The sequence below is a fragment of the Siphateles boraxobius genome, unplaced genomic scaffold, assembly GCF_051911475.1.
Source record: "Siphateles boraxobius isolate OS27281-9 unplaced genomic scaffold, OSU_SipBor_1 48, whole genome shotgun sequence".
NCBI classification, from domain to species: domain Eukaryota; kingdom Metazoa; phylum Chordata; class Actinopteri; order Cypriniformes; family Leuciscidae; genus Siphateles; species Siphateles boraxobius.
The window spans coordinates 4142016-4163542 of NW_027509119.1; the positions used below are offsets into that span (position 1 = coordinate 4142016).

The 21527-nt window shown below is 37.8% G+C and overlaps 2 protein-coding genes across 2 annotated transcripts in view; both read left to right on the top strand.

The window, feature by feature from the left end:
* The window catches only part of trip4 (thyroid hormone receptor interactor 4), a 90126-nt gene extending 80540 nt beyond the window's left edge, over positions 1-9586 (top strand). The window contains exon 13 of the mRNA XM_077201629.1: positions 9352-9586. Within this exon, the coding sequence (XP_077057744.1) occupies positions 9352-9410 (59 nt within the window). The 3' untranslated portion in view covers positions 9411-9586. The remainder of the gene's footprint in view (positions 1-9351) is intronic.
* Positions 9587-13410: 3824 nt separating this feature from the next.
* The window catches only part of znf609b (zinc finger protein 609b), a 69582-nt gene continuing 61465 nt past the window's right edge, over positions 13411-21527 (top strand). Inside the window, exon 1 of the mRNA XM_077201625.1 lies at positions 13411-13812. The gene's annotated coding sequence lies outside the window, so the exon portion shown is untranslated. The remainder of the gene's footprint in view (positions 13813-21527) is intronic.

Below are 21527 nucleotides of genomic sequence, written 5' to 3' on the forward strand. Positions count from 1 at the left end.
AGACGGATGGACGGGAGCTGGTGGATCAATGTCACTCTCCCTCCAGCATGCCAAAGAGCCACAGCACAAGCAAACCATTAACTGCTTCCTATCCAAGCCCTGTCCTGTGCTCAGCCCACAAGGAACAGCTATAAATACTGATTATGTTACCTTTCTCAAGGTCTCATCAAAGGAGCAATACTCCTTAACAGGCACTACAATGCAATTTCTTGCCATTACACTGCAGGTAATTGATTGTTCAAGTGCTTGCTGTTAACTTAATTAATGGTGGTTTTTAAGACAAGCAACACTATTGCTATTACTCATACAGGGGATTAGGGGTTTGTTCAAATCCCTAAATCTGAGTATTATACTTCGTTGCAAGAACTAATTGTGTTTGTGGTACGGTCATGAATGATTTTTGCTGAGAAAAGCTCCCAAATTGAAGATAGTTCAAAGACATTATTGTGGCAGACAAGTAAAGCATTGACTAGACTGCTAAAAAAGTGTAAACGCAGTATAAACTTCCCAGAATATTCAAGGAACCAAATAGCAATGTGCTAAAAGCCACCCTATAAAATGCATAGGAACACATTAAAGTCGCAAAGAAATTGAAGCTAAAGATCTTTGCTTCCCTGTTGATGCACATCCAAGTGAAACAGATTATCGAAAAAAAAATGGAGGGGACTTGGTTTAGTACATCGTCATTGATTGGGTGGAGGCAGATCTGAATGTAAAATTGCAGTCGATTGTAAAAAAAAAAAAGGGGGGCAGGGTTTAAGTGGAGTAAATTATTGGAGAAGTCCAGTACACGTCACCGGAAGATCGAGTTATGGCAATTTGATTAACAATTACGAGGTCAAAACTAATTTAACACGCTGGTATGCAATTGCTAAAAACCACCCACAACACCGTAATGCTGTGTTTCATGATCAAACACTATTCGAGATAAAATGAGAATCTAGTTTATTAACTTAATGTGCAAAAACTGGGAAGTTATTCTGCTTATTTTACTGTCGTTCTTCATTCTTAACAGAAATTACTGCAGGCAGACGAACAGTTGGAGAAGTGTTCGGAAAACCTCTCCTGCTGGTTTTTGATTTGTGACTCACTTACGCCAACTAGAAGAGGACCCCTGGTAGTTAGAGGGGATGATTTCTCCCAGAGAGCTATTCATTCTGAAGGCTCAAACTGTAACAGAACAAACCATGATGGATTTTGCATGCACAACGATGGATTTAGATCCATGTGTTTTTGAGAGACTGTGTGTGTGTTTGTGTACTTAACTATAGTTTTTGGGAACAAATTTGTACACAGCAGTGGCCAAAACCTGACAAAATTTCCAAAAACCTTGCTTTAGAGGCGCCCTCATTTGTAAATCTGGTATAAAAATAAAGAAATTGAAGTGTTTTTTTTTAAATGCAGAAAGTTTTGTGTGATGGGTAGGTTTTGGGTGTAGGTTTAGCGTAAAGGTCCTCGCACGCTGAGTCCGAAATTTTCGTATGCGTTTTTTCGTATTCGTGATTCGATGGCTCTGAATTGTCAAAACACCATTTAAACTGGTTGCTACGGATGCGAAAAAACGCAGAAAATCGACCCCGATTCGATTTTTTTTTATGACGGACGAAAGTTTTGGATGCAGTGTGCAAGCGTGATTGACATAACGTGAGGTACTATTTATTTTTTAACGTGCAAAAATTCCGGATGCAAATTTTGGACTGAGTGTGCAATGGCCTTGAAGGGGAGAGAATAAGTTTGCACGGTATAAAAACCATTACGTCTATGGAATCACCCCATTTAGATAGCTAAGTGAAGTGTGTGTGTGCGCTGAGCTTGACTACTCTCACGATGATGGTGGGGAAAGTTTTGTATCCCTTCCCTGCTGAAAAGACCAGCATAGCTGATCACCAGCCCCCAACAACTGCATGACCCATCTTAAAGAGTCCTTACTGCATTAGCTGTAGCCTGACATAGTTGGTGTCCCAGTTTCTTAACTAGCTTAACCCCCTAAATATCCTTAGTTAACCAGCTTCTATGCTATCTATTCTGGTTTTACCAGCAATGTTTTTTGTGGTGAATAGCATGGTAATGTTGGTTCATCACCACCAAACCAGAATAAACCAACCAGGACCAGCATGGAAACTAATACTTGTCTAAGCTTGTCTTTCCAACAGGGTAAACCCTGGCTTCATTTCCTGCACACTATCGACCTTATTCTGGGCGGAGGCCATATTTGATTTTAAGCACCAAAGCTGTAAGGCATAGTACAGTACAGTCGTTCTATACGTTCTCATACTGTTGTGTACCTTGATGTCAGTATGTTTTTCCAAAAGAGGAAAACAATCTCAGGATAACATAGACCAATTTATTGAACATCTCACAGCCTGAAATTAAATATGAATCTATCCTCACTAAGGTACATCAGAAAGTATGTACAGTATATGGTTTTGTAAGTGTCTTATAATATTAATTTGTCCTTTTTTAGTCTAGCTCTGTACCAGCCCACACACACATACACACGTCTCCATTTGCCCTTGCAGCAGGGAAGGTTCAACTCGCCCTCCCCCCAGAGAGCAGATTTGCACTTGAGCTGACCGTTAAACATGCTTTGCTGGGTTGCCATAGGAGGGCTGAGCACAAAGGCACTGGACCTGACCCCCGAGCGGCTGTTAGCAGGGCTCCTGCAGTCTCAGGGAGAGAAAGAGAGGCGCCAACATCGAGCTTAAAAATTCTCAGGACGCTGTCAGTACTGACACATTTCTCCCTCTGCACTGCTGCACATATATGCAAATCTCAGTGCCTCAAAAACACAGCACCAGATCAGCCTCAATTTATTCCCCCCTTCTGTTTCTCTCTCCTCCTTTCTCTCATTCGCTTTCTTTTGCCGCTGCTCTACTAATGAAGATTTTCTTGCCGTGCCTCCCCCTCGCAGGAGAGAACTGGAACAGAGAGCTCAGCAGTGTTTGAGTGTGGGGGAGCGGTCATGTACTCAAGTGTTTCTCATTAATGAATGATAATGGAGCCATCATATCTCATGTAAAGAGCTCTGTGACTAATTGTGCTACAGTGTTTGTTGGGAGGATCTGCTTGATTTTTCTTCCAAAGGCTTTAGTGAGTCACCGTCAACATATATGTGTGATTTTCTCACCTGGATTTAGTTCTGACTCGCTGTTTTGTTTGATTGCTGTATACAAAGACCAGCTGGCTGTATTTCAGTGCTAGCTGTAGCTTGTTCAAATACCAGTCTGCTATGGTTCTTTCATGGTTTTAGACGTGCCTGGTCATTGTGGCTATGGTTAATAACATGTTAATACAATTTTTTTGAACAAGCTACTGCTACCATTGTGTGTTACATTCTAAGGCTGAATAATTACATATGTCTAATTAAAATCTTTCTGATAATGGTACCATGGTGATATCAGATATATTGTAGATGTGGTATCATGTTAATAGCATGGTATTCTTTGATGCGTTGATATGTTCCATTCAAAAACACCAATATGTTTCTTGATTATATCACTTTAAAAGTGAAGCGTGTACAAGGACAACAGAGGGCCTAAGACAGAACCTTGTTGAACTCCATACTTCACTTGCATGTTTTTCTGTGATGTCAACATAAAACAAGGCTGAAACACTACTTGTGCTTAATTATTTAATCGGTTAGCATGACACAGAGCAAAATGTAATTTGATGGTTAACATAGTACCATGGTTTTATGGACATATACAATTTCTTTTGACTTGGTGTTGCAGTAATTGTATGAAATTTATGGACATGGTAATATGTTTTTGAGATATTGTATTGTGTTATTGGCATGTTGCTTGATGAGGGTCTAACAATGGTACCATGGTATTATCATATTGTGGACGTGCTATCATAATACCATCCAAAACACCAATATATTTCTTAATATCATGTATATTAATAATATGAATAGATGTTATGTATATTATCTGGGTAGATTCTTCTAGATGTCTACATTGCTCTATAGAGCGGAGTGAGTATGGTTGTGATTGAGAATGAGTTAAGTCGTGGCTCCAGCAGAAGCCCTGGATCTGTGCTTAGCCTCAGGCTCTTGTGCTGACAGAGAGGGGAGGTGATTAATTGCCTTGGAGGGAACAGTTGCAGGAATTATTAATGGCTGCGGGATTAATCTGTTTTCTCTGGTTGGCCCATTAGTATGGGCGACCCTGGTGGCTGGAAGATTTTTCTCTTGGTCTGGAGCTCCCTGGCAGCTAGTAGGACTGAGTTGTGTCTTTCTTTTCATCGGTCTTTTTTCTTTGTCTTTCTTTTCGTGTGTCTGAAAAATTCCCATCCTCAGCTGGCTGTTTCTGCAAACTCCAAACTCTGTGAGGCAGGTGGAATTGATTAATGTCACAGTGTATTAGGGAAAGGGCTGTAAACACAGTGTGTCCCTGTTTTAACGGTCCAAGCACTGTGATTTCTCAGCATACCTTTCCTGGTATGTGTGTGGGTTTGCATCTAAAATGGGAAAATGCATTGGGTTTTTTTTATGGAACATGTTCAACTCTTGGTTATAAGCCTCATACCCAGGCCTCAATTGGCAGAGGTTGGGGGACTCGAGCTACATGACTTGACTCGAGTCTGACTTGAGTTGCAAATTTAAGGAGTTGTGACATGCTTGACTAAATGAAGAAAATTATTAGACTTGATTTTGACTTGAGAACCGATGACTCGAAACTCGACTTGGACTTGAACTGGATGACTTGACAATTACTTTTTAACAACTGTAATTAAATTATGTTTTTTTTAAATGATGCAACATCTACTGATAAACAAATTGCAAGCCACAGAACCACCGACACAACAGAGTCAGAAAAAAATCGCAGGGCACCCAATAGAGAAGGTAGAAGAAAATCGTTGTTTTGGGATAAAACACTTCAAAATGGACCATATTCATTAAAAGAGATTTGTTGTGTGCACAATTTGCAATGCCAGGATATCAGACACGACCAACACAACCTTGAACATTCTCTACTTCAAAAAGGAAAGGTATGTAAGCTAACCTGTTCATTATACTTAAATTGACTAATATCAAGAGAGAGTAATGTGCAAAACAACATGATTCTTTATGCAATATTATGTTTTCAAATGTAGCTGACGGCTGCCAATAGACTAAAATGATTATAAACGACGAATCTCTTGTGATGTTGGTCTTTAAATTTGGTTTTAAATGAATCGGTTCATTGATTCAATGACCCATTCATGAACAGTCTATTTAAGGGGGCAATTGTGGGGCTTTAAGGCTCCAGTATACTTTGAAGAACAAACTTGTTTGACATCATTTCGAACAAAATTCGGCCAAAATAAAGTTCGCATTTTTAAATAAAATAAAGAGTTCATTTTTACGGAGTTGGAAACAACTTGCCAAATTGAGCTTATCAGAAAAGTTTACTCCGGCTGGTAAAGACTTTAAACTTCGATTGGTCGGTAGCAATTACGAAATAGTTAGGTATGGCTCTGTGGCTCTACCTTCTTTGTGAACATCTTCAGGTTTTTTCTTCTGTTCAGTCCGTCGAGGTCAGACGCAAGTAAAACAAGAACACACTGGAGAGACGTTTTATAGTAGAAACTGAAGTTGAAACTCTAATTGATAGAGATAGTGATTTTTTTTCATGTTTAATACTGTAAAGCTGCTTGCTTTTAAACAATCTATTGTATTACGTGCGATATAAATACCTGTGAAGTGACATAATTGGAGTGCCGAAATGCAGATCTTGTGCAAACATGTCCACATCGCTATGATCAGATGTTTTCTGAACTGCTGTTTTCTCACCGCTGTAATTTTTTTGTTTATTTTGTTGTTGAAAGTAAAGCTTTTTTAATAATGAGCAAACACATTTGACCATATTTAAGTATGTTCAGCAGAAAACTGTTTGGATTTCCACAAAATTCTGTCTGCCTTCATTCATAAGGTGCTGCTTTTCCCTCGCCTCTTGCTTGTTTGTTTGGTAGATAATTTGGGTAATGTGTTTATACTTTTTTCTGATAATAAAAGTGTTGCACTCCCAGCTCTCTTTTAACATACCAGATGAAATAAGTGCATAGATTCCATGTGGACCTATCCAAAATTTTCATTTTACTCCAATTTTGCAGCAAGATAAGGAGTTGAGTAAATTCCATCCGATTATACCAACTGAGAGTCTCTTCCTTCCGGAGACTTGTGTGCATTGAATTTACTGCAGTGAGGGAGCTGTAAGTGTCTGTGAGCATTCATGACATGCTCTAATCATTAAGGTACTTAGAGTTAGATTGGAAAAACGAGCTGGATTTCCCCAGACTGTGATGTGATTCTCCCTTGGCACTTCTGTGCGTTATCCATGATTGAGACCCTCAGAGTTTGTCAGATCCTGCAGTGAACAGTGATTTGTTTTATAGGTTTTGACTTGACTCACTATGAAACATCAAAGCAAAGACTGTCTATCTTTTATTACATTATTATTTCTAGTCATATATCCAAGCTCATCTTAACTGATTAACATGGATAAAACCTCTAGAGCTCGATCACAACGCTCCAGCTGTCTGTGTTTATTGCCCCCACTGAGTGCATGTGTTGATGTCCCTCCTCCCACACTTCACTGCCCATGGCTACAAGACAAACAGCCTTTTCAGTTACCGATATGATTGAACACAACAAAAACAAGGGAATGCTTTCTACTGTAGGGTTCCTTTGGGGATCTCCAACAATGAAATCCATCCTGAACATTTATAATACTATTGGATTTCTAGCATTTGTGGTCTTCAATGAAGAAATGTGAAACATTATAAATTTAATCAAAGACTTTAATGAAAATGAAAATCCTGTCTACTAGAAAGAAATGATTGGTTGTCTAGGAATTACATTTATTAATGAACTTAGCTAACTGATATTTCATGTGGGTTGGAGAAGTTATAAAACTTTTTTAGTTAGTTTAATCAGCATCAAAGTAAAATCTAATGCCATGTTTTTTCATAATATCATCTAAAGGGAGTGTGTACCAGGAGAATGACAAAGGGCCAATGACGGATCCTTGTGGCACTCCATACTTAACTTACAGTACATTGATTATCAGTGAATAACCAGTTTTTCACACAAAACTATTACACTGTATGACTTTAAATAGAAATTCGAATATAGTGTATACAATACAATATATGTTGTACAGACCACTTTTATGGCGTTGTTTTGTCCTTTTATGAAGTTTCTGTTTAATGGAAAAGAACAATCAGATGAGCTGAGAATCTGGGCTGAGAATATTATTTTTTATTTTTAGGTCTATTGTTTTATGTTCCAGTAAAGTTGCCCATTACATTTTACTTGCAAAAAAAAAATCTACCCTTAAGTTTCCAACAAACAGTTTTAGTTCCTCGAATGAGCCCAGGGTTGTTCTATGTGTTTTTTTTCTGTGGTTTGTTTTGTTTTAGACTATATGCAGTCCTATTAGATGGGAAGATTACATAAGTTCTGTAGTTCAGTACTTGATCTTAGCGTAGGTAGTAGGAGAAAAGCCAGATGTGCTAGATTATGGAGTTCGAGCAATGCTCTGCACCTATTGTTGTGCTGGCTCCCTTGCTGCAGTATGGGTAATAAACTGCTTTCCAACAGCCCCCAAACAATCAATGGGAAATTATCTTGCCAGATCGATGTCTGGGCTCTCAGAAGTTGCTTCACCAGCCAATGCAGAATACTGGGACTCAGCAGCTCTACGCAACCATTGGCTGGAGAAATGCATCTCCATTAGATTGTAATTGTGCTGTGATGTTTCTTTGTAGTTATATAGGGTATGTTAGGTTTAGATCTCTCTTAAATTAAGGTTTTGATTTAAAATTGATTCTGGAATAGTCTTTCGAAAAAGTATGTTAAATCAAAGAAAAAAATCTCTTTCTCTGTTTGTTGATCTGTTCATTCATGTATTGGTAGCGTGAAATTCTCTTCTTATGGCTTTGACAGTGTGCTTTGAAATAGCATTCAGATGCATGCTCTGCACAATTGTTTACAGGTTTTTGCTCTCCCAGAGACGCAGGTTTAATAGGGCGAGACAAACAAAAACACAACATCTGATAAGCTGGCTTTAGCGGATGTCGTGGTCCGTGACTCAAATTTTGGTCAGGTAACAGCTTTCACACGCTGTTTGAAGTGAGCCAGACTTTGCAGTCGTTGCAGGTTGACAGATGCTAGAGCTGTACATCTTACGCTGAATGCTGCCAACTGATCTGAAAGAGCGGCCAGCTAAGATCAAGGGGTGGAATTGAGAGTCTTTGCTTTCCCACAGAATAGAGATGCTGATGCCAGCCAGATCAGCATCATCTCCTTTGCTATCGATCGAGTGGCTCCAGTTTCAGAGTTGAAGACTGCTGAGAGCCTGGTACTGGCGGCTCTTAGCTACGGTAATGCAGCATCACAGAATCTGACAGAACAACTGACACTAGCCTAAAATATTAGCCTGACATTGAGATTTCTTTAGCATTTGCAGTTATTGAAGATTAATTCTGACACTGGAATACTGGATATGTTAAACAAATTGAGTAAAAATGCTGTAAAATTGAGTTTAATATTATTTGTTTTTTAGATGCAGGGAACACTTCGACTTAATTTGACAATAACGCTTCATGGCCTTCCTAATGACAAAACCCAATCCAAGTTGGACTTTTAACAAAAGTAGTCATTTGCAGTCTTTATGGTAACATGTATTTACAGAAGCTCAACAAATATGCAATTCCACCTAAGAGTGAAACAGTGTTATAAAGAAGATACTAGAAGATGCTGCGACATCAATATGACACACATATATTACACTTGTATTCCTTGCTAGATTAACTGCATTTGGAATTATAAATAATACATTTAGACTTCAAAGAGATTTTTTAGCAAATTTAAAGTTATGAATCATTCTAAGAGCTAAAAAGAAACGCATTAGATTAGTCATCAATGCAATCTATTGACATCCCTACAGAACCTTTATTCTGTGTCAAATCACATGCAATGGAAAGTTGTACATCATTCTAGGAAAAATATGTAAGCTCTCTGAATGCTAGTTGGTTGTGAATCCATATTCTCCGAATTTGTTTCTCTTTACACTAAACAAATGAACTATTGTGAATGCAATGCAACATCTAGATTTAAACCCGTCCCTGAGTAATGATGTATCAGTGTGACTTTTACGGCACTGCAATCCCTGTATGTACGATGAGAAAGTGTGAAAAAGGTGCTGTAGGTGTGAATGTGTGTGTAAACGGATTCATAAATTCTCTCTTCCTGATCCCAGCCCTCAGCTCAGCAGGGCAGCTTTCGGTTGTTTGACAGGGAGCTTTGAAAAGGTCACTGGGACTTGAATCACCATTAACCTCACCCCTCCCCATTCTCTCACACAGGGAAACTGGAGAGCCAGAGCCACCAAAGTGCCAAGAAGTGTTTAATGCAGCCGGCGTGACCCGAAACAAAGCCGTGGTGGTCAAGAGACGAGGAACAGAGAGTCGTCGGCCGTGTCAGACAGTGGGAATAACCATGTCAAATGGTTGCATATGATGACCATCAATAGATAACTAAACCAGAATCATTCCCTAATTGAATGTTAGTGCTTTTTCTGCAATAAAAGGCTGAAGACTACTTGTGTATCTGCTCTTTAATACATTACGCATAATATATTTGTCTTTTTTTGCCATATAATTACCCAGCTCCCTTTTAATCTCAATTGGATTTCCAGCTCATAAAGCCGACGGTCTGAACCAGAACCGCTTGGCTGAGCAAGGAATTTTCTGCTTACTAAAGAGGCAATTGTGCTGGAGATCTCATACTGGAGCTGCTCTTGTTATTTGGGCCACAAAGCCTCTCAGGTTTTTGGGCCTGCTGCTCTCAGAGTGATTGAGTGGCCTCTTTGTGACACAGGCATCTCTGCAGCAGAAAGAGCAAATGACTGGCTCCATTAACGGGAGATTGCATGATGGGAACTGCATTAAAGTGGCCGTGGAGCATATATTTCCCTCTTCTTGTGCAAAACGGGACGTTCAACACGGGGAAATACATCAACATGATAAGTGGTTAGCTAGCATCTGCGGGCTGGTGAATAGAGAGTCTGTTCTGGGATTGCTTCACTTTTTTGGAGGGGTTCGAATATCATGTGAATCATTTTGAGTAATTCTCTCAAATTAATAATGAATTTAATAAAAGTCAATTTCATACCAAATTCCTGTAATGCGAAAAAAGATGTGATTGACCATGAGTTTTAAAAATGTGTTTCTTCTAATTAAAAATAATACAATTACTTGCAAATTAAACTTATTTTATATTTCACATTTACAGCACACTACTAACAATTGAGAAAGGAGGAAATGCGCTTAATTGGCATAAAGATAATGTTTAAATAAATATATATATTTTAAGAAAACGCATGTGTAACAGTACAATGGATCCGTGTGTCATGTCTTAAAGTGACAGCAGCCTAAAATACCTGCTGCCAAATTATGATATAATATAAAAAATATCTATATAGCCGTTTTTCCCCCATGGTATCAATGTCAAAAATGTGGCCAGTGAAAATGTTGAGTAGAGCCTGAAAACCTCTATAGCCACAGTGACTGGGGAGCAAAAAAGTTCATGTCAAGCCCTGCTTATATTTATTCGAGCTGAAATGTGAGCTTATGTGAAAATGCATATGATCCACCCTTTTACAGCATCTCACTCACTTTGCTTCTTTTTTTCCATCATATTGTGATGTGTGACTAATTGTCCAAAATACTAATAGCGTTTGAGTGTAAGATTGAAGCTTTTGAGTGCTGGGACGCTCCTTTGTGCCGAAGTACAAAAGAGGTTTTCTCGGGAAGTGCGGAAAACCTTCCTAAATTCAGTTTTTCACAGAGATTTGATCTTGGGTGGGATTCGATACACGGCCGATGCGTGGGATTTATAAATGAAAATGTTTCTCAATGAAACAACATTATTATGGAGCATTCAAACAAATTTCCTGCGTTTGTTTAAACACACAGTATGAGCTATTAAAAGCGCGATTCAAGTGTGAAGGAGCTAATTATCTTATGAAAAGCTTATGTTTTTGCATTTGAATGAGGGGGCATTTTGAAAGAGGCTTAGGTTGTAGAAGGAATGTCAGCAGCAGGTCTTCCTGTTCTCAGTCAGCACTTTCCTCACAGGCGTTTCCTTCTCTCACCACTGTTTGACAGGCCTCACTCTGTTAACCCCGAAGAAAAGAAAGTGCAAATGATTGTACCTGTGGCTACAGACTCGACGCTGCCACCCAGGAACCAGAAATGCTGTGAGAAGTGTCTTCTGATGAAACCTGGAGATGCCCGTTTGTTATCAGCATTGCTTGGGGGAGTTTCACTGAGCTATGCAAGAAGTGAAAGAGTAATAAGCCTACATGCACATCAACAAATGGCGTTTGTACATTATTAGGACATCTTTGAGTGTTATAAATGTGTGTTTGCTATATTAACACATGGTAGGTCTGGGCTTAGTCATACTTCAAAAGCAAAGCAATGCTGTCAGTCATCATGTACCAACTGAAATCAAAATCATTACAGATAAATCATGTTCTCACCAGCAATCTTACTGTAGTAACAAATGTCAAGTGTTTAATCATTTAACTCCTCCTTTTTTAAAGGGATAGTTCCCCCAAAATGTAAATTCAGGCTTGTCTATCTTGTAAACTACCTCATGTCATTTCAAACATGAAGGATGTTTGGCGCAATGTTAATGTTGCTAATTTCCTAATACTTGTGGCATTTTCCATTCTATTTCCATTTATGCAAATTTTGGGATATCACATAAAAAAGCTGGATGGAAATGTATGGTGCGTAAAAACACTTTCAGTTGATGTGGATTTTTTATCCTTTGAGAGGATATGCACATAAACAAAGATGAAAACACATTTACCGAATAAACCCCTCGATGCTCAATAAAAAAAACATGTGACTGCCTCAACAGAGGACGTGATTGGATAACTGCACTTACCAGCGGACCTATTGCATCTCAAATGTTGGTTTTGTCGTTCTGACGTTTCTGAGATAAAGTTTGTCATCACAATAGTCGGGTATAATTATAATTAGTGTCACATGATTGTGTTCCCAAACACTAGCATTTGAACGCTAGCGAACATGACAGTGTTTATTGTGTCGCTCTGCGACGCAACTCATTCATGATGGAGGAAAAAAGAGCCACAGTTTCTTCCCTGATTGCAGCTACTTCCATTTTTATTTCTGATTTATTCATTTTATTACTGCAATTTACCAGGAAGTGACTATTTTGTTCCCTTGAACACATGGGATGGAAATGCTGCTTTATTCACAAATGTTTAATGTTATATTGTCATATTCCAATTTTCTGCTTCAGTTAAATTCGCAACTTTGGATGGAAAGCTGGTGCAGTGTATCGTTATACCATATTTGCACCATATTGCAAATCTCTGGCAAAAAAAAAAAAAGATTGTATTTCTTTAGAAGGTTTGCAAAACAGTATACAGATCCCTTTTATCCTTCTTTTATGGTCCTTTTTGTGTGTGTTTTTTAGGCTTAGCAGCCCCTGGTCACTTCCCAGTTTCATTGTATGCTAAACTGATAAAGTTCATGGAGGAAAAAGTCAAATGTGTTTGGAACGACATTTAATAAGAGTTTTCATGTAGGCAGGAGAACTAAATTGTATTTGATTATTCAGTATGACAGCAAAAACCATGGTCTGTTCGAACTAGTCCTTTTTATTATCCAAAACTGAAGGATGTTAATGCCATTCATTGCAAGTCTACAGAATCATCTAAATAATATTTAGTCACTGAAGAACTAATTAATGGTCATTCAAAGAAGTTAATGAAGCCCAATTGAATAAACATTTTTGTGGTGCATTTTCTTTTAACTAAATTTAGTTTGAATTTAATGCAAACTCTGAATCAACATGTCTTTGACATTTCTATATGTCATAATAATTTGTTAACAAACATGTATTCATTACTTCAATGAACTCATTGTTTCTGCCTTAAATTATTACATTGATCAAATTAATACATTTTTAGCTTACTGTGTGATTTGTATATGGACATTTCTGAAATACATAACAGTTACATCTGATAACAGATCACTGTAAATTGCATTGTGGACTCATGCATTTTCTGTAAAGCTGTTTTGAATTTGAAACGGTGTGTATTGTGAAAAGCGCTATGCAAATAAATGTGAATTGAATTGAATTTGTAAAATCAATTTGTCATTTCATATAAAAAAAACATTAAGAAATAATATGTTAAAACAAGACCAGGAAGAGGAAAACAAGTTAAGGTAGAAAAGAAGGCTTTTTAAATGTGTTGAACTCATAAACACATACAAACACATGTTGGAAATTCCAGGAAAAACGATCGACTGATCCAGTTTCCGCGTCTTACCGCGCACTGCGCGCGTAGGGTTCAATCCATCCGGATCATTCTCCTGGATTTCATGGCGCTTCCTCCTCCTGCCCTTTAGTTACATTGTATCCCTCTTACTGAAAGGAGCGAGGGATCTAGGACTCAACTCAAGGGAAGAAATGAATGAATATACGTGAAAATGGACGTGCCGAGATGTTGGATTTATCGTCTTGGAGTTTAAGAAAGACGTATTTGAAGAAAGCTGTGCTATTTCGATCCGGCGATGCCGGTTTCAGGGCAGTGTTTGCATTTCTGAACGGGATCTTTAGGAGTGTGATGGCTGCTGGCCTTCCTTTTCTCTAGTTGCTGGATGTGTTGGGAAGTGCACTGCTTTGGGATCATTTTTGGAATTCCGTGCGCAAATCCAGAGGCCTTTCCACCTTCCTCTATGGAATGTACATAAGTATTCTCTGGATAGGGGTTCGCGTGTGGGGTAAGTGACACTGGGATTAATGCATTTCTTTTGTGTGTGTGTGTGTGTGTGTGTGTGTGTGTGTGTGTGTGTGTGTGTGTGTGTGTGTGTGTGTGTGTTTGTGGGTAGGGGGTGGTGTTTTATTGGTGCAGATGGAGACTGGAGGTGCTTTAGCCCGTTAGCTTAGCTCGGTTGTCATGGCTCACACATGCTTTGACCATCTTAGAGAGTCATTTCCTCAAGAGCAACGCGTCGCGGACCAATGCGCTCGAGCAGCGCGTTAGGTGCGGCGAATCGAACAACGAGTCCCAGTTTACTCGATTACGAGCACAAATAAACGGGTCGCTAGTCCATAAACACCCCGACACTGCTTAAAACGACTGTGGTTTGTTTATGCTGGAGTTGCAGTTCTCTGTGGAAGAGCTCGAGTCTGTTATGAATGTCAAAGGATGTGTGCGAGTATCCGAATATTCGCAGTGAATCACTGCTAAACACAGAACTCACTCCAGATAATACAACCTTCAACAGTCACACGTCTTCAGAGCAGTCCTTATACACTAACAAAAGGTACCATGTTATTACCATGGCTTTTTGACATGGTATCATGATTATATCAGGGGTGTTTTTTGGACGCGAACCATGATAGTACCAAGTGATATTCTTTCAAGTATATTCATTTCGTTTACAATGTAAAATACATGGTATATGTCAGTACTGTGTTGTTAACATTTCATGCCATATTTCTATCGTATCTGCTTGCTTGATTTTCCCACTGATTCTAAATAATCGTAACAATTCCACAAGTTTTACCGGTGTTGATTGAGTAGAGGCCAAATATGTTCGCTTTATGATGTGGATTATTAGCTCTAAAACTAATCTTACACTCATTCTAGTTTTCATGGGCTATTTATAATGGGATACTATGTCAAAACCTAATTTTAGTATCTTTCATATAAATTGAAAATATATGTATATTTTGCTGCAGGCTATAGAGAAACACGTTACGCTAACAGAAAAAAAGCTGTTGTATGTTTTCCTGACATTGTCCATTTTGTACCATTTTCTGATGGTTGCAGATGTAGGCACCATACTAACACCATGCTATTCTTTGGCATACATTGGTGTGTTAATGTAATCTAGATTTATTCAGTCAATGTTACTGTACTACTAGCTAGGGGAACCTATTGTGCACTATTCAGTATGTGTGTGAATGGAACTGAAATGCATTTGCCCTATTGCATGGTTTAAAGAATTAGCACAGATATCAAGTAGCCTCAAATAAAGACAAGCAGGGAAACCATAATAAATAGCATGTGGAAATAATCAGCTTTCAGAAGAAACCCCAGACTTTATATGGTCTTAGAAGGAAGTGTTATAAAATGGTCTATTTGAAGAGTTGGTGCAGACACCTGCTGACATCCTCAAGATAAGTTGAAGATGTTTGTTCAGAAAATCATTGAATGAGTCCTTCACATATAGTATTTTGTTTACAATTTCCTTCTTTTGGACACAGATTATGTTAATACAGTCGGTGAAGCACGATCGTTTTTATTGGCCACACATCATCATCTGCCTTTACTCTTAGAAGAAAAGTTTCTATAGAAGCTTCTGTCAGGTGTTTCTTATATATAACCGTCCCATCATGGGATCATTTAATGGATTTAGTTGTAATTAATTATTTTTCTTTTCATTAATTTGTTATATTGTGATTCAATTGTATGAATGAGACAGCTCGTAAAAATATTTGTCTCTAGAAAAAAATGGAAAAAACTGTTATTATAAAAGGATTATGCATTTCTCCTTGAATATCCCTATATCCTCTCCCTTCTGGCACACCGGGTTTATTGAAATTGAGTCAAGAACCCTAGTGTTCTCTATATAGAACTCCATTGAACATGGAAGGCTAATTTTGAAAGTGTTCCCTCAAGATTTTTTGAAATAATTTAGTTTTTTTTTTTCCAATTTATGAGAAAAATAAGGACTGTGGTAGAGATGCGTGATTAATCGTTAAAAGATGGGAATCTCGTTCCCGAATGACAACGATTCGCCTGTCTATGGAATCAAATCACACTGGATCATTCAGACCTGTGTTGTGCTGCCGCTGACACAGAGAGCAAATGTCACGTATGAAAGCGTACACAGGTTTGTTATTTCTGTCTTACAAATATTCATATCGCAGAAGAATTGGGATAAAAGTTTATAGTTCGGATATCAACACTGATGTCTACGGTAGTGATCAAAATAGAGTAAATCACCTCCTGAAAGTACTTGATGCTTCAAATAAAGATTATATCATTACATTGTAACACCAGTAGGTGGCGACAAGTGACTGTTAAAAATGTATTTGGCATTGAATTCATCATTCAAGAGATGCTTCAAAAATGCTGATTCATCCAGTAATGACACAAGTGAAGTTTTTATGAGTGAGTCATTGAATCATTCATTTAACCTGTTTTTTATTTTTATATAACTTATTCAGATTAATTAAACATTTTAAATGGACTATTGCAATTAAAATGTGTCAAAGCCTTTAGTAAATTAGGCCTGCGTGTTATTCTGTTTAGTTTGTTCAGAATCGTAGGAGAATAGTGATCTCCGTTTGAAACGGAAAAATCATGATTCTCAATTTATCCAGAATCATGCAGCTCTAGTCTGTGTTAAACAAAAGTTGATGATACTTGGATGTTTTACTCTACAACATAAATTACACGCACCCGTATCAAAAATTCTGAAGCTGTTATGTTTATTGAAAGAAAATGTTTTTGTTTGTTTCTGACAAGTAACTTGATAAGAACGTTTGGGGTGCGAGTGCGTGTACGTTGTGAAACAAAACATCAAAGTATCGTTAAATTACGTTTAACACAGAGCTTATTTTACTCAAAACCCCATTATAAAAACCCTTAACGAAATCTGGACGGAACCACTGGGGGGTTTTGACGTCACGACTGCAGCACTATTAGATGGGATTGGTAACACTTCAGGTATTTGACACTGTCCCAAAAATTGCAATATTATGAATTGTGGCTTGACACCAAATACAGGCAAATATGTGACGTTTTATATCATCTGCTTTCAATGCGATTGGCTTTTATCAGTAATAATGTTGTAAAGAGTACTCATGTGGAGATGAGTTGGCAGTCAGCCGGAGGGCGAATCTATTTCCTGCATCTCGGACACATTGTTTTCTCTCTTTTAGCTGTTGAGTTTTGTCTGCAGGCCAGAGCTAGATCTTTACTCTCTAGACTTCACACTAGAAAACTTTTGCTCAGCTTTGGTCTAGACAGCTGTTTTTGTCAAATGTTTTTCAGCCCATATATAGCGTAGCGCTCCAAGCTTTGATATTGAATGTTCTCTGATCCTGTCTCAGGACAGTCCGGGGAAATCAATAGGTCCGAGCCGGTGGGAGCGTACAGCTGGAATAGAGATGCATTGCTGTAGCTCTCTCTGTAATGTTTGTGAATGCTTAGAAAGATCCATACTCTCATTATGAATTTACAGTCGTCACCGCTCAAGCTATGCGCATCATTCAGTTCAGCGTTCGATCTTTATTGCACGTTACAAGTGGTCTGTTATGCACTTTGGTGCGATTGTGCTTTACCTTTCTAATGCAGATGAATGTTATTCTCTATCTGCTTTTGAAGCCGTGTTACATTGTGGTGTCAATAGGGCTGATTTTATTGTTTATTTGGCATTAAGTTTCCTAAAGACAGCATTTCTCGTTTCATTAGTATGAGATTATTCTTTCTAGAATCAATTTCACTTAACACTTATAATGTTTCCAAACACAGATTCAACAATTCATTACTGTTATCAGAAATGTTCTTCAAGTGTCATTTTAGATGCTTAAAATGTTTTAGTGAAATACCTATTTATCACCATTACTGTATTATATTGGTGAACATTAAAAGAAATGATCAGATATCATTCTTCACTTTGTACATTTATAGTGGAAAACTGAAAAGCATGCCTTAGATTTTTACTGTATTTTAGATCTTGAATTTAGCCTTTTTAAATTGACTTGGTAACACCAGCTCTTTGCTCAATATAATAGTTCCCTCAGCCACTTTTAGTCATTTTACAGCAGATAAATATCAAGATAACTATCATACATTTTCAAAAGGCTGAAAAATATTGGGATTCATGATCCCAAAACACTCATTCGATAAATGGCATGTTTAAAAAGCAGCGGATTGAATAAGCTGTACGTGTCCTGGGCTTTTAAAGGGATCAAACATGAACCCACATGCAGTACACAGACAGGTTATCTGCAGATGTCATACTGACTTTGACCTCTTTGACGGTTTGTTCCAGCAGAACAGCTGCAGTCTTTAGACGTAAGAATGACCATCTGGGATGATGTTCGTCAATGAAGGGGCCTGCGATCAATACGAGCTTTTGCGTCGTGTTCTTGCTGGGCTATCGTCATTTACAAGGCATAGTTACACAGGGAATCCAACGCCTCGGTTGTGGTCGAAAACAAATCTTTATGTTAATGGCAACCCAATTATCATCCTAACTTAGAATCCTATTCTTATCTGTTTAGTAAAAGTAACCATGTTAATTTCACATGGAAAAATGGCATTTTTCAAATCTAGGATTTGGAAAGTTTCTGTAAGACTAGATTCAAAAAGCTTTTATGATTTAGTATGAATATGGTATCTATACAGGACACAACTGGCCCGGTCAGGACAGTGTTTCAAATTTGTACTTGCCCCAAATTTTTCACTTGCCCCACCACAAAAACAGTAAAAGAAAATTCAAAATTAATAAATAAAGCTGTGACACCAAAAACTACTTGCCTAAATCATATACATTTCGAATGTTGTTAAAGACAAGTAAGCTGTCTTTTCAGGTAAAGAAAAAATATAATCAAATATAAAATGGCACTGCATAGTCTTCACCGTATAGCCTAAATTAAATGTAGATTAAACCTTATTAAAGTTACAAAAGTTATTCAGTCAAGAGCATCGAGGGATTTTTCTATCTTTTATTGTTTGATGAACATTAATGACACAGACTGAAACAGGAATATTAGGCTGCTGTCACTTTAAGAACGAGTGCACATATACAATATACTGATACACATGCATTTTATTTCTCAACTGGTTGTTCACTTAAGATATAACATATTATGTTTACTAGGATATTCGTCGAGACCAGTGTTTTATTCATGTGAATATGTCCACTCAAGCACAAGATGGAAGTTTTCTTTTTAAATGTCTTTTGGCTAATTTTAGACATCAAGCATTGTATTAATAATTTATTTATTAAATAAAACAAAAATTCGATATATAATTTATAACAACAAAGTACAAAAATGTTTTCCTGTTAACAAACTTACGAGAAGTATTGTATATGTATATATATATATATATATATATATATATTAGGGATGGCGAAAACTAAAGATTTTCTTTACCGACCACCGAGCCTCATTAGCCGGTTGAAACCGGTTAACCGATTAGTTTAAAATATGCTACGCTATTTGAAATAACAGCCATTTCGAGCCACGCCTGCAATTTCGAAACTCTGTTGCATTTCTCTGCCTCCCGCTCTCACACACACACACACACACTGTCCCGCCGCCGCCCTTCCACTCACGTCACTTTTTTTTAAATCCCCTACAGCGCAAAACATGAGTCCCGCAAACGCGGCGCCGAGGAGCTTGTATGTAATTGGAGGACAAATGGCTCATTAGTTTCGAAATGGTTTGGGTACAAGGTGATCGCGTTGAAAATAAAGGCGTTAGTCTGGCGTTAGAAGCTCATTTGAAACACTGCCACGGCTCATTTAAGAAAATGACAGCTCCGAAGAGACGCCGCTTTAGTTTGAGGAAGTGCTAACAATAATAAAGAAAGATGATGATCATCATCACTTTATCTGTTACCACTGAAATGTAGATGTAATGTATTTCCAAATCTAAGCCCATCTTATGCGGAATGTTGCCTAATAGACTGCAACACGATAAAACCAATGGATAAAACGGGCACCTTCAGAATGCGTAAAAGACACACCGGCCAAGGCAGGTCTAACTCACTGTGTGCCTTCTAATAACGGACAGAACAAGTCGCGTTTTCAGGTGATGCATCATAGATGATGTAGGCTTACTGTATTTAAGCACTGTATCACACAAGTTGCAACTTACATCTGTGTCATTATTTTTGGTGAAATGGTCCCACACACTACTTTTCTTTGCACGCTTCATCCTGTTGTCTGCCCTGGCTCTAACCTCGAGTGTTTTAGCCTGTAGCCTTTACTTTTCACAAATGTTGTGAGCGCGCGAACCCAAACGCTGTGACCTCACGCCAAATGTTTTTATTGGTTTATTAAGTACAAACAGGCGAGTTATGAAAAATTTAGTGTGAGGGATTTGTTCACTTCACACAAAAATATCTTGGAATGAGATTAGGGCTGCACAATTAATCGAATTTCTAATTACGATTACGAATGCCACGATTACGTAATCGTTCAAAACCGCGATTACAAAAGAAAATCCACTCTGCGTGTGTGTGTTTAGAGCATAATTATGTTATGAGAGGCGAATCACGACTACTTCAGAAAACCCAGCACAATATGACATACCAGGCAGTGACGTAAGTTTACGCTGAAATAAAAAAGTCTTTCACCTCAGAAAAACGGACTTTACTGTCCTGTCAGCCGTTATACTGTGCTCGTAGCGCGCACTCTTCAATTGCGTCAAAACGTCGAGCGCAAATGCGGCGGTGCGCGCTGTTTATCGATTCGCTTCACTGTATAAAGTGCAAAAGAAACTACGAGCATGCAACGTCGTTACAATGTAAATTAGTAAGTCACGAAATAAAAGTAAAATACCAATAAATCACGTGTTAGCTGAGAAGGATTTGCACACAGGTATGATTTTCATTCTATTCACCAGGAGCTGTTTCATTAACAGTTCTTGTTAGTATTGTGTATTTACCATGGTAACTGTCGTTTCCATAACCCAAAAATGCCACTTTATTTTCACTTTGTGTTATTTTTTATATTATTAAATGACTGGTGACATTGTATTAAAAAAAAACTAGTTTGGGACGGCTATTTAAAAAGTTGTTCTAGTCTTTACTATGAGTCATACAATTTATGTGTTTATTAAGTAAGGGGGACAGTACTTGTGTGTGTTAACAATTTTTGTGTAAACATGTATTATAATATGCCTATATATATATTCAATGTAAATTGTGATAATCGTAATAAATAATCGGAATTACAATTTCAAGGGAATAATCGGCAATTATGATTTTTGTGATAATCGTGCAGCTCTAAATGAGATGGCTAACTGTAGTACCGTTTAGTCCACTGTCTATTTATAGCCTAATTTAGAGATTAGGCTATTTTTTTTCAAACAGTCATCGGTTAGCATCCCTAATATATATATATATATATATATATACAGTGTATATATATATATATACATAGATGCATGCATGCATGCATCTCTCATTTTTTAAAGGAATGAAATAAACTCTGCATATACATTTTATTTGAGGATTGACCATTGAAATAAAACATCATTATTCTAAGCTTGTATTTTGAAATTGATCTACTCATAGGAAGTAGAAGCACCATTGATTCATGCGAGACGCTTGATTAGGAAATCAGTGTCTGAAATGTATCGCTCACATTCAATGCCACTATTTGGCTTTTGTGATGATCAGAGACTTGTGAAAACCTATATGGAAGTAAATGAAAGGCTAATATAATCTCCAGCTTAATGAACA